At 44.0% G+C, this 12500-nt stretch overlaps 1 protein-coding gene across 1 annotated transcript in view; it reads right to left on the reverse strand.

Moving 5' to 3' along the window:
- myt1lb (myelin transcription factor 1-like, b) overlaps window positions 1-7075 on the reverse strand; it is a gene marked incomplete at both ends in the record, with an annotated part of 94228 nt that extends 87153 nt beyond the window's left edge. The window contains 2 exons of the mRNA XM_084045104.1: window positions 6353-6386; window positions 7030-7075. Of these exons, the coding sequence (XP_083901230.1) occupies window positions 6353-6386; window positions 7030-7075 (80 nt within the window). The remainder of the gene's footprint in view (window positions 1-6352; window positions 6387-7029) is intronic.
- Window positions 7076-12500: the final 5425 nt, after the last annotated feature.

Genomic DNA, 12500 nt, shown 5'->3' on the forward strand with positions numbered 1-12500 from the left:
GGATGGGGAAACGCTTGTGAGCGTGAGAGGTCTGTCAACATAGCTCATATCGTCTCTGTCGGGGTGGAAACCCTGTATAAAAGTATCTCCAAAACTGTTACTTTTCAGGATTAAAATAAAAAAAACTAACAGCAAAAGTAGATCTACAAGCTCAAACCGTGTCGCTTCGCGCCGAGTTTCAAGCTTGCAGATCTGCTAACTTTTGATGCTTTTGTGTGACGCTGTAGTATGATCAAGTAGGGGAGTTAATTCACGAAAATAAGCACAAACAGAATATGGAGATAAGAGGTTTCTGCCCGACAGCGGCGATATGAACCCCACCCTGTGAAAACCATGAGGGGGGGGGGGTCTATAAAAGGAAAGCCATTTCGTTTTCATAAAGGAAATTCAACCATGTTATTGGGAGCCGGGGAGTGGGAAAGGTTGCCTTTACCTTCGATGTCTTGCATATTTGCCGCTGGTGTGGCCGCTCCCGTCACAGCCTGACGTTGGGCAGCTGCAACGACACAGAGAACAACACATAAAAACACACGCAAAACACCCCTCCATGGACTCCTCCAGTAATAGTCCTGTGTTCACTGACGGCTCATGAGTGCTTTCACACAGACAAATCAAGAGAATCAAGAATCGAGCTGGTCTTATTTGTCATTAACCCATTAAGACCGGGAACGGATCTGTGTATTTTTTTTTATTTTTTTTGGCTATTAAAAAATAGCAGATCTACAAGCTAGTTATGAGCTATGAGCTTGTATTGCTATTTTTGAAAAAAATCATGAACATTAAGTGCAAATCATTGAATTTATTTTTAAGTGAACATTTGTAACTCAAACCTTTGCTTCATGGGGGATTCTACTAATGTATTTAAAAAAAAAACGTATGTTGCTATATATCAGTGGTGCTCAAACTTTTTCATGTGAAGGACGCTCAAAATTAGATGTACAGTATCTGGCCGCGGACCTACATCTGAGAACATTTTGTTCCAAGGACCCCCAGAAGCAAAGATTTGAGTTAAAAATGTATATATATATATTCAAAGATTTGCACACATTTTCACGATTGTTCGAAAAAAATAGAAGGTGTACAAGTTCATAGCGCGGCACTCGGTGCCACGCCATGAGCTTGTATATCTGCTATTTTTGAATAGCCAAAGAAATGACACAAAAGAAATGACCAAAAAGTGACACAGATGCGTTTCCCGGTCTTAATGGGTTAACTCACACAGGTAGAATCAGCGAAATGTTGGTTTGACATGTTCAGCAAAGACTGTGACAACACAACAACACAATACAACAAGATAACAATACAACTACTAGATGTAATAAAGTACAATCGTGAAAGAAATGTATGGCTAAGATGAAAATCAAGGTAAACGTACAGTAGTATGGCATGTATGATATACAGTTTAACCACATGAACCCGATCTACAAGCTTCCAACACGTTGCGATGCAACACGTTGTGAGCTTGTAGATCGGCTATTTTCGGTGAAGAGATTTGGTGTGTAGAGGGAGAAAAGGAGGGGGCCAAGGAAAATATAGACCCCTGAGGCACCGGTTTGGGTTTTTGAAAATACCTGGCTAATTTGGGGTGCGCTGTAAAACATGTGTCTGTGACATGCACAGCCATTTGCCTGTTTCTCTCTTCTGAACGCCTGATTTATACTTGGTTTTGCACCACAACGCGATGCACGTTTTGAGCTTGTAGATCGGCTATTATCGGTCCGTGGCACAGCGTGCAAACCAAGTATAAATCAGGCATAAGACAGCCTGTATCGTCTCTGTCGGGTGGAAACCTCATATGTCCAAAACTGTTACTTTTCAGGATTCAAATTCAAAAGCATCAAAAGTAGCAGATCTGCAAGCTCGAAACGCGTAGCTTCGCGCCGCGTTTCGAGCTTGTGGATCTGCTACTTTTGATGCTTTTGTGTGACGCTGTAGTATGATGAAGTAGGGCATTCATTTTCGAAAAAACACAAAAGGTTAGAATATGGAGATAAGAGGTTTCTGCCCGACAGCAACGATATGGTCTCCTGCATTATATCGTTATACATGTGCAGGAGGAGTACCATGATGTATGGACTCTTTGTGCACACACAAACACATAGATTCTCTCACACACACACACACACACACACACACACACACACACACACACACACACACACGCGCGCGCGCACACACACGCACACACACGACCGTGCACAGAGCAGGCTATCTGGCCCGGCCCAGGCTGTGGCCATGCAAAGTCAAGCGTGCACGTCCTGGAGACTATCAGCTCTCGGGGGGAGCGAGGCCATCGAGCGCCATTATCGACATTATAGACGCCTCGGCCTGGAGATAGGCTCCACATCGATCCTCTGATTAATTACTATCTGCAGGCAGCACCAGAGAGAGAGAGAGAGAGAGGGAGAGAGGGAGAGGGGGAGAGGGGGAGCAAAGAACAGAGGGAGATGGAGCGAGGGAGGGAGGGAGGACAAGAATGATGGCCTGGGGTATAGTAGGAGTTAAAGTGAGAGAGAGACAAAAGTGGAGCGAGAGAGAGAGAGGAAAGAGGGAGTGAGAGAGGTGAAGAGAACAAGGAAAAATACTGGGGGAAGGAGTGGAGAAAGTGCATGGAGAGGAGAGGAGAGGAGAGGAGAGGAGAGGAGAGGAAACATCATACTATCTGTGAATATCAGCTGAGGGCAACACAGTAATCTTCCAGGTGGGATATTATTTATTGATATATAGGTGGGCAGGAACCCCTTATCTTAGCCGCAACCACCCTCTGACCACACAGCCAAGGACACAAGGGTACACACACGTACGCACGCGCGCGCGCGCACACACACACACACACACACACACACACACACACACACACACACACACACACACGCACACACACGCACACACGCACACACACACACACACACACAAGGGGGGAACTACATCAAAGGCAAGTAGAGGGCACTTTATAAAATACTCGCATGTACAGACTTTATGTATTTATGATATACGATACGTGAGATCAGAGGAGTCGCTTTTTCTAAAAAAAACAACGACAAAAATGGAAAGAGACCTTCCGGATACACACAGTAAAATCCTTAGTGTTAATCTACAAAATGTAAGATGGACCCATATGGGTCCATTTGGTTACATTTGTGCACTCTCAGAGTAACAAATGGATACATTAAAGAGGATTTCACTGCGTAGCCATTTAGATTGACATAACCTCACGCTGCTACGCTCACATCGCCTTTTATTTTTTCATTCGAGCGAACGTAATGAATTTTGGTGTAACGATGTGATATACATTTTTTTTAACAGCTGATTCACTGTCATCATAATCATTTTTTCACTGACACCTATTATTAAGTGTCTTGCCCCAACTCGTCGTAACACAGCGCGAACGCTAGCGGCTATACGGCGGACACTGCGCTAATAGATTGTAGCTGGATGCTTAAGGCTACATCTCCTTATCCTATCGATAGACTCGAATGTCGCACAGCCTCTAACACATGTTAAGTCAATGAGCCCGACGCAGCTGTTAAAATGACAGTGGCATAAAGTCAATTCACGATCATGTTTTTTTTTTTTACGCTGGCCAACGCAGATCGGAACCTGGACAGACGTACTGTGAGTCCGCCTAGGTCCACGCAGCAGTCATGTTATGGACATCCGCCAGCATTGTATTGTTTACCGATTAAAAAATCAGCCTAGGGTGTTGGAGCACATCGCCCATGTTTCTGCCTTGTCTTCATACAATTGATCCCCACTAATGCTTGTTTATAAGATGGCACCATTTATGTCCACTGCGTCTCAGTTCGTGGCCCGTGAACAGTTCAGAAACATCTCTACCAATGACATCATCTGTGAAAATGTCAAACACAGGTTTCAAACGTTGCATTTTGTATTTGTTATTGTTATTGCTTCTATTTCAACGTGTTCATTTTCCAGAAAGAGATAAAACTACTAGTTTAGCTTGGAATCCTCACCAATGATGTCATTGGTTGGCACTGGTTTCTGAACTGTCCATGGCCCCACCTCTGAGACACAGAGCGGGTAGCTTAAATGGTGCCATCTTATAATGAAATGTAGTGAGGACCTATTATATGAAGATAAGGTTGAAAATGGGTGTAGTGCTCCTTTAACTGAGAAGCGAATCTCCCAGGACTGTCTGGACCAGTATTACAGAAACAACATAATTTTCCTTATACCCTCCCAAGACAATTTTACATCATCTATCTGCTCTTGGCGGTGTGTTTGAGGTGACTGTAGATTCGTTGTTGACGATTCCACACCTCCCACTCAAGGATAGACAATCAGTTTCCGCTGACTCGTGTAATCCAACCCACTTCACCACGGGTCCTGAAGATACCAAACGTCCGTTGCCACGCCCCACTTCACACTTGGGTTCGCCTGTTTCCCCAACAGAGAGTAGTGTCCAGTTGAAAAAAATACATTATATATGTATTCACCTTACTCATGGCCACGCCCACCGTTTCCACTCTAATATAGGGGGGGAGTAGGGGGGATCATATGCATTTTGGGGAGTGAGAATGTGATGCCATATCAAGGGTTTTCCTGTTTATCAGTGTTGCCATGTCTGCTTATTATAAGTGACTTTGGGAAAGTTTTTCTGTAAAGTCACTTGTAAATGTTGGTAGTTGCGGGTTGCGTTTTTTTGGGGCTTGTTTCTAAAGTGTAGTTGCTTATTTGGGCTTGCTTCCTAATCCTTTTTCATGTTTTTTCAAGGATCCCCAGATTAATATGTATTTGTCCGTGCAACCCCATCTGAAAATATTTTGTGCCAGGGACCCTCATACAAGATTTGTGTTTAAAAAATATTTCATATTTTAGTTTTTTTTTCAATATCCTTTTTAACTAGCAGATCTACAAGCTCACAACGCGTATTTTCATATAGCTGATTTAAAGTGGTAACACTTAGCCTAGTCGTCACTGATGACAAACCTTGCATCTCATTTTTTCATAAATGAATGACTACAAATGAATATTAACAAGAGCTTGTGACTAAATAATAACTACATTGGATCCATTGGAACACAGGTTCTTTATTTTTGCCATTTCCTGAAAAGTAACTGATTTGGACATATAGAAGGTTTCCGTCCGACAGCGACAATTTATTTGTGGTTGCTGGTTGGACAATAAAGCGGTATTCTATTCTAGTGTTCCACACCCTTCCCTCACTTGAAACGAGCCAAATTACTGAGAGGGTGGCGAGCTGGAAATGACAGAAAAGGGAGCGAGAGAAGTCGAGAGAAGAGATGCCCGTTGTATGGGGAACGGAATTGATAATTGGCTATCATGTTAAATATCGTCAAGTACACGAGACAAAAACAGAATTATTTAGCTCGTCTCCTCGGAACACTCAAAAAGATGAGAAAACCCTCTTATTGAATATTTCATAAAGGGAAATTGTATTACAGTAACTGGAGACACACAGAGAGAGAGATGGTAGGCGAGAGCGAGAGAAAGAAATGTATTTCGTGATAATTACCGTACCGTCGTATATTGTTATTATTTTTTGTGACACTGAAGCCGTTTACAGAGCGAGAGAGAGAGAGAGAGGGAGAGAGAGAGAGAGAGGCAGGTGAATAGCAGAAGAGAGACAAAGAGGCAGGCGGCTTAACCACTCAAACCCCAGTATCCGTATTGTGGGCGAAGCTTTTGCTGAAAAAAGCAGATCGACAAGCTCTGCGACCAGCTATTTTTCGGCGAAAGCTTTCCCCACAAGAACAGAAAACAGAAAAGACACTAGTATAGAGCCCTGGGGGACTCCGCTCAACCATATGGGGTTTAAGTGGTTAAGCCTGATTTATACTTAGTTGCACGCCGGCGTTGCATGCCGTAAATAGCAGATATACAAGCTCACACAGGCGTCACGTTTGCGATGCGTTGTGAGCTTGTGGATCTGCTATTTCCTGAGCTCAACACCGACATCAACCATGTATAACTGAGGCTTCAGTGTTCATGAAAGAGTGTGACAAACTAACTGAGAGGAATATGGGAGGGAGAGAGAGAGAGAGAGAGAGAGAGAGAGAGAGAGAGAGAGAGAGAGAGAGAGAGAGAGTGACAAAGGAATTGGTATGGGTTTTGATTTATTTTTTACTGTTAACCTTGAGCACAATAGGGCCGCTGTTAAGGCGAGTCCATTCTCTGGAGAGCTTCCATTTGACTGCGGCCAATTGTTGATTCTATGCGTGTGCAAGTCAATATGTGTGTGTGTGTGTGTGTGTGTGTGTGTGTGTGTGTGTGTGTGTGTGTGTGTGTGTGTGTGTGTGTGTGTGTGTGTGTGTGTGTGTGTGTCAATACAGTACAGTATATGTGTTTGTGTCTGTGTGATCTCACTGACCTGAAGAGTTCTGTTAACGCCGGGTCCACAGGCACTGTGGGTGACAGAAGAAAGGCAGAGAGAGAGAATGGAGAATGAAAGAGAGAGAGAGAGAGAGAGAGAGAGAGAGAGAGAGAGAGAGAGAGAGAGTATACCATTAGAGACGTGTTCCTGCTATGAGCTCACATCGAGTGATGTTGGTGTGACACATCTTTGTACGGCTGTTGAAAACAACATCATCATACTGAGCACTGTTTGTGTTGACATGCAAATACGTGCATGCTGATGAGAAAGACAACTAAAGAGAGAGAGAGAGAGAGAGAGAGAGAGAGAGAGAGAGAGAGAGAGAGAGAGAGAGAGAGAGAGAGAGAGATAGAGAGAGTGGTCAACAGTAGAGTGAAAAAAGTCAATTGAACTGTGACGGGCTGGGATTTGTGCAGCGGAGTGCGCGTGCACACGAGCGTGCGTGTGTGTGTGTGTGTGTGTGTGTGTGTGTGTGTGTGTACGTGCACAAGCATATTGTGCACATACGTGCTCATATGTGCGCGTGTCCGTGTGCATGCGTGTGTCGAGGGAGGGAAGGTCACCCTGAACAGCGGCAACTGTGATTGGAGGCGTGCGCGTGAGTGTGTGTGTGTGTGTGTGTGTGTGTGTGTGTGTGTGTGTGTGTGTGTGTGTGTGTGTGTGCGTGTGGCTACCTTTTGAGCGTGTGCGATGGCGCTTCTCGTCCGCATCCACCTCCATCTGCAGAGGAGAGACAAACACTGTTAAACCACCTAAACCCCAGAAACCATATGGTGGGGAAAGCTTTGGTAGAAAATAGCAGATCGACAAGCTCTCATTCTCGATCGCCTATTTTCATCGAAAGCTTTCCCCACAATATCAGAAAACTGAAAACACACTAGTATAGAGCCCTGAGGGTCTCCGGTCAACCACACAGGGTTTAAGTGGTAAAAAATGTGACCGCACACACGAACGCACGCATGTGCAGTAGTCTCTCAAAATGTATTTCTCTGATTTGTATACGTTTCCCCCCCCCGAGGATTGGTACACTCTTTTCCTTGCCAAATATGTATTTTACACTTGACAAATGCCAGGGAAAATAATACACAAATCAAATTTCCATGCTCTTCAAAAAAAAGACTGCTTGTACGCAAATCATCAGCATGGTTTATTCACCGTGTTAACACACCACCTCAACATCGACGACATACAGTGTATATATATATATATACTGTATATACATATATATATAAAATGTATAAACTGTAAGGCATTGATTCTCAAAGTGGGGTCCGGGGACCCCCAGGGGTACTTGAGGGGGTTCCAGGGGGTCCCCAGCTAAATGATGGAGAGGAACCAAATGGACCCTTATGGGTCTGTAACTCTGAGAGTGTACAAATGGAACCAAATGGACCCTAACGGGTCCATTTGGTTCCATTTGTACACTCTCAGAGTTAAATTAACATTGATCTTACGATATGAATTGGGGTCCCAGAGATAGAAATGCCATTAAATGGGGGTCCGTAGCCTAATGCATGTCAAACTGGGGGTCCTTGAAATTAAAATGGTTGAGAATCACTGCTAGAGCCGTAAAAAAATCTTCTCTTATGGGGGTCCCTGGCATATCTTTTCAAATGGGGGTCCGCGGGCTAATAAGTGTCAATTTGGGGGTCCTTGACATGAAAAAGTTTGAGAACCACTGCTGTAAGGGGTGCAATGGTCTGCAAAATTCACACAATACTGTGGTCACACGATTCAATAATGTAGGCTACACAACTATAACAGATAAACACAGACAGATGATTTCAAAGTTTATACATACGCACACATTACTATATATACACGCACACACACACACACACACACACACACACACACACACACACACACACACACACACACACACACACACACACACACACACACACACACACACACACACACACACACACACACACACAGTACTGTATATATATATATAGCGCCACTCAAATCTCCTTGCATTGGCAGCAGAGTGAGCGCATGCATCCATGTATGTCAGAGCCTGCACATCCCCACTTACAGATAGCAGGTCTAAAGCCTGGCTGGCTGGCTGGTAGCATCATGAATTCTTCACCAGTCTGATCGACATGGTCCGTGTTACTTCCACATGTCCCTAAATATTCATGCCTAGCCTCCTTTGGACGGAGGGACGGGCGGGATAGGGGGGCCCCCGCTGCCTTGTTTGGATGTCTCTTTTTATTAAACATGATTTATTAACGCCACACTTACTGTAGTGTAGGGGCCCTCAGCTCTAATGGTGTGTTTCTTTATGAACGCCCATAAATGTTTCAACGGGAGAAAAATAAAATGATGAAAGGCAACGATACCTTGTAAATCTTATTAGTGCAGCAGAGAAAGAGCGACCCAGGGTGGGGTGTGCTTTTTTTTTTTGTTGAGGAAAGGAGCAGGACCGCTTCTGTAGAGTGTGTTTGGTGTGTGTGTGTGTGTGTGTGTGTGTGTGTGTGTGTGTGTGTGTGTGTGTGTGTGTGTGTGTGTGTGTGTGTGTGTGTGTGTGTGTGTGTGTGTGTGTATGTGTTCTACGCGTGTGTGCAAAGAGGATGGATGTGAAGGAGAGGAGGAGGAGGTTGTTATTTCCTTCTATGAAGCATAACTGTGGTTTCCATGGCACAAGCGAGGAAATCCTTCCTTTGGAAAATGGAACGTATGAGAGCAACATCTTATCAATGCATCCCTCCCCTCTCACCTTGGGCGGCCGTACCTCATTCACACAGAGATTGATATGTATGAAAATATTTTGTGCCAGGGACCCCCAGAATATAGAAGATTTGTGTAAAAAAAAAAGAGTAGTAGCAGATGTACAAGCTGGCACAAAGTGACTCGCTGTGAGCTTGCAGATCTGATATTTTTGAATAGCCAAAGTATACAATATTGTTAAAGTGGTTACAATGATTGTGATGCTATTAACTAGTTATGATGGGGACCCCCTGGAACCACCCCATTATTAAACATTTTCAAGAGATTTTCAAAAGTAGCAGATACAAGCTTGTAGTACGGCACAAAGTGACACGCTGTGAGCTTGCAGATCTGCTATTTTTGAATATCCAAAGTATAAAATATGGTAAATAAAATGATTGTGATGATTAACTCATTATGATGGGGACTCCCTGGAACCGCCCCAAGGACCCCTGGGGGGCCCTGGACCCCACTTGGGGAATAATGACGAACTTCCACACAATAGCCCCTGGATCCCCGTCAAGGACCACTGGGGGTCCCCGGACCCACTGAAATACAAAAAAAAAAAGCTGCTATGCAACTGTGGTGTGGATCCCATCAGCACCCAACCCCTTACCACAATCCACTTCCCCCTTTTTCATCGAAAAAAAAAAAGATTTTCAATGACAGACAGGAAATGGAGGTACTAACCCTTCTGGGTCCACGTTTACACTCCCAGGGTGATTTTACTGTGTAACCAAATACAATGGCGATCTGATTTTAGTGTCCCAAGTGTAAAGCTATGACTAAAGCAGAAACAGCAACAACAGCTGCAGCAGCAGGCAGTGTTGCCAAGTCTGCTTGTTATAAGTGACTTTGGCCTTGTTTTTCAAAGTTGCTTGCAAATATTGATAGTTGCGGGTTGCGTTTTTTCTTTTGCTTCTAAAATGTAGTTGCTTATTTGGGCTTGCTTCAGTTTACCCACTTTAACCCTATATACATCGTCAATTTAAAAACAAAACTAGCAGGCTAGCATCTTGTCACTCAACCACCTCCCTCAACACTCCTCCTGAGACCCAAACCATCACCATCATGCTCTCATGTTGTTGCTCTCACATTCACTCTCTCTTTCTCCCCCCCTCCCGGCCCCCCCTCTCTAGCCTAATTCATGGTCAGTCGTGCGCTGGACTTTGCGGACCTACAAGCTCACAGCGCGTTGGGTCAGTGACGCGTCGTGAGCTTGTAGGTCCGCTATTTCTCTCTCTCTCTCTCTCTCTCTCTCTCTCTCTCCCTCTCCCTCTCTCTCTCTCTCTCTCTCTCTCTCTCTCTCTCTCTCTCTCTCTCTCTCTCTCTCTCTCTCTCTCTCTCTCTCTCTCTCTCTCTCTCTCTCTCTCTCTCTCTCTCCACCCCATGGGAACGTGCAGCGGCTGTAATGAAGGTTAGCCAGCTTAGGGAGGATTATGCGGAGGCCCCTCCCTCTCTGTGTGTGCGTCTCAATTAGACAGCGGATCAATGACACCGGGGGCCCCAGTCCATGTGAGCACTAGTGGTTGGTAGTACCTGTGACTGACTGACCACCTCCCCCCAACTGACACTAATGCACTGGTTTACCTCCCAGGGGGTCCGCTAGGGTGCTCCAGAGGGGCCAAATGGAATATTTAAAAAAAATGATAATAATAAAAAACATAAGAAATAAAATAATTTCAATTCAAATTCTATTAGTTTAACCATTTCAACCTGTTGTCCCATTTTTGGCATTGGCATTATTGTCGATATTTTAAATAAATAAACAAAACAAAAAATTAAAACGTTTTTGAAGACAGCTTTTTGAAAGCTGAGCTATTTTAGCAATTCGGGGGTCCAAAATATGGCTATTTGGGGGGGGGGGGGGGGGTCCTTGGCATAGAAACATTTGGGAACCCTTACATTGATGAGTGCTATTTGATAACACTGCATTGTCCTTCGTTCCAGTGATTCTCATACTTTATCATGTTAAGGACCCCAAACTGATATGTATTTGGCCGTGAACTCCTATCTGCAAAGATGGGGGTCACGTTGTGGGCTTGTAGATCATCTATTTTCAAATAGCCATTGTACTGTTTATTGGTTTAAAGTGCTCATGTGGCCTAGTTGCTTCTTTTGGGCTTGTTTTCATAGACCTGGTTATTTCTCTGGCAGAAATCTGTCCAGTGTACTTTCCTAAACTGATGCCGCTACAAAAACAGGCCGTTTCCCTAGATCTTAGGGCTGATAATTGTCTCACAACATAATTTCTATGAACCATAACAGAATGGCAAGGCGTTTGTCGGAATAAAGACCAAAGCACAGCAGAAAATCTTAATGCTACGAGCACTCAAGCAAGCAAAAGTACCCAACCTCTTTGGAAAAGTACTTCACCTCCACATATCACAATAGGCTGAATGACCTCCCCATACACTCAAATCCTGAGCGACGGACGGTCCATTTTGGTTCCATTGTGTACACTCTCAGGGTTAAATTAACACTCGGGATATTTACTGTGTGCAGGCTTTGAATTAGCCTATTCAAAGCCACACACAAGCAAAAAGATGATTTGCTGAAAACCCCCCTATTGTGCAGCACAGTCTCATTTCCCACATCGGCGTCGAACCTCCCAGACAGAAAATCTCTCCATGATCTCCAATACAGTATATCGTCTCTGTCGGGTGGAAACCTCATATGTCCAAAACTGGATTCAGGATTCAAATTCAGAAACATCAAAAGTAGCAGATCGACAAGCTCGAGAGCTTGCAGATCTGCTACTTTTGAAGCTTTTGCGTGAAGCTGCAGTATGATCAAGTAGAGCGTTAATTTATGGAAAACACAAAAAGTAAAAATACGGAGATAAGAGGTTTCTCCCCGACAGCAACGGTAGGAATCCAGGCTTTTAATTGGTGCGGCACATAATGTGCCACCACTACATCTCGGCGGTGTGAATTTTGATTCTCCTTTCAAGCCGCCACGCAAAGTCTGAGATAAAAGGATGGTGCGAGAAAACCAAAAAGGCAGGCTGCATCCCGATTCAAACACATATGGGGATCTAAGAATACAAACACGCGCATCTCAAGAACTAAACACTTTTGTCCTTTTGAAAGCATGCGGGATGTTGTTTGAAAAAACAACAGAGCGGGGAGGCATTTTCTGAACCACTTAATAGCTATATCATTTGCCGATCTACAAGCTCAAAACGTGCGATGTTAGCTTGTAGAGGCGGTATTATTTTGTTATTTCTAAACTGAATTAAAATGTTTTACAGTTTTGAAAAGTTTAGAAAATTTGCCCAAATTAGGATTTGCCCATACATTTTAACACATTGGGTGCCAGGTTTTTTTAAAAACAGAGTACACTGAGTGCCAGGATTTTTAACCATTTTTTAGGAGCCGAGATACATGCTTTTGAAGTCATAAGTTAACCAGAAAGTGGATTGGAGTCA

The sequence above is a fragment of the Gymnoscopelus microlampas genome (genome assembly GCF_963454915.1).
Source record: "Gymnoscopelus microlampas genome assembly, chromosome: 20".
In the NCBI taxonomy this organism is placed as follows: domain Eukaryota; kingdom Metazoa; phylum Chordata; class Actinopteri; order Myctophiformes; family Myctophidae; genus Gymnoscopelus; species Gymnoscopelus microlampas.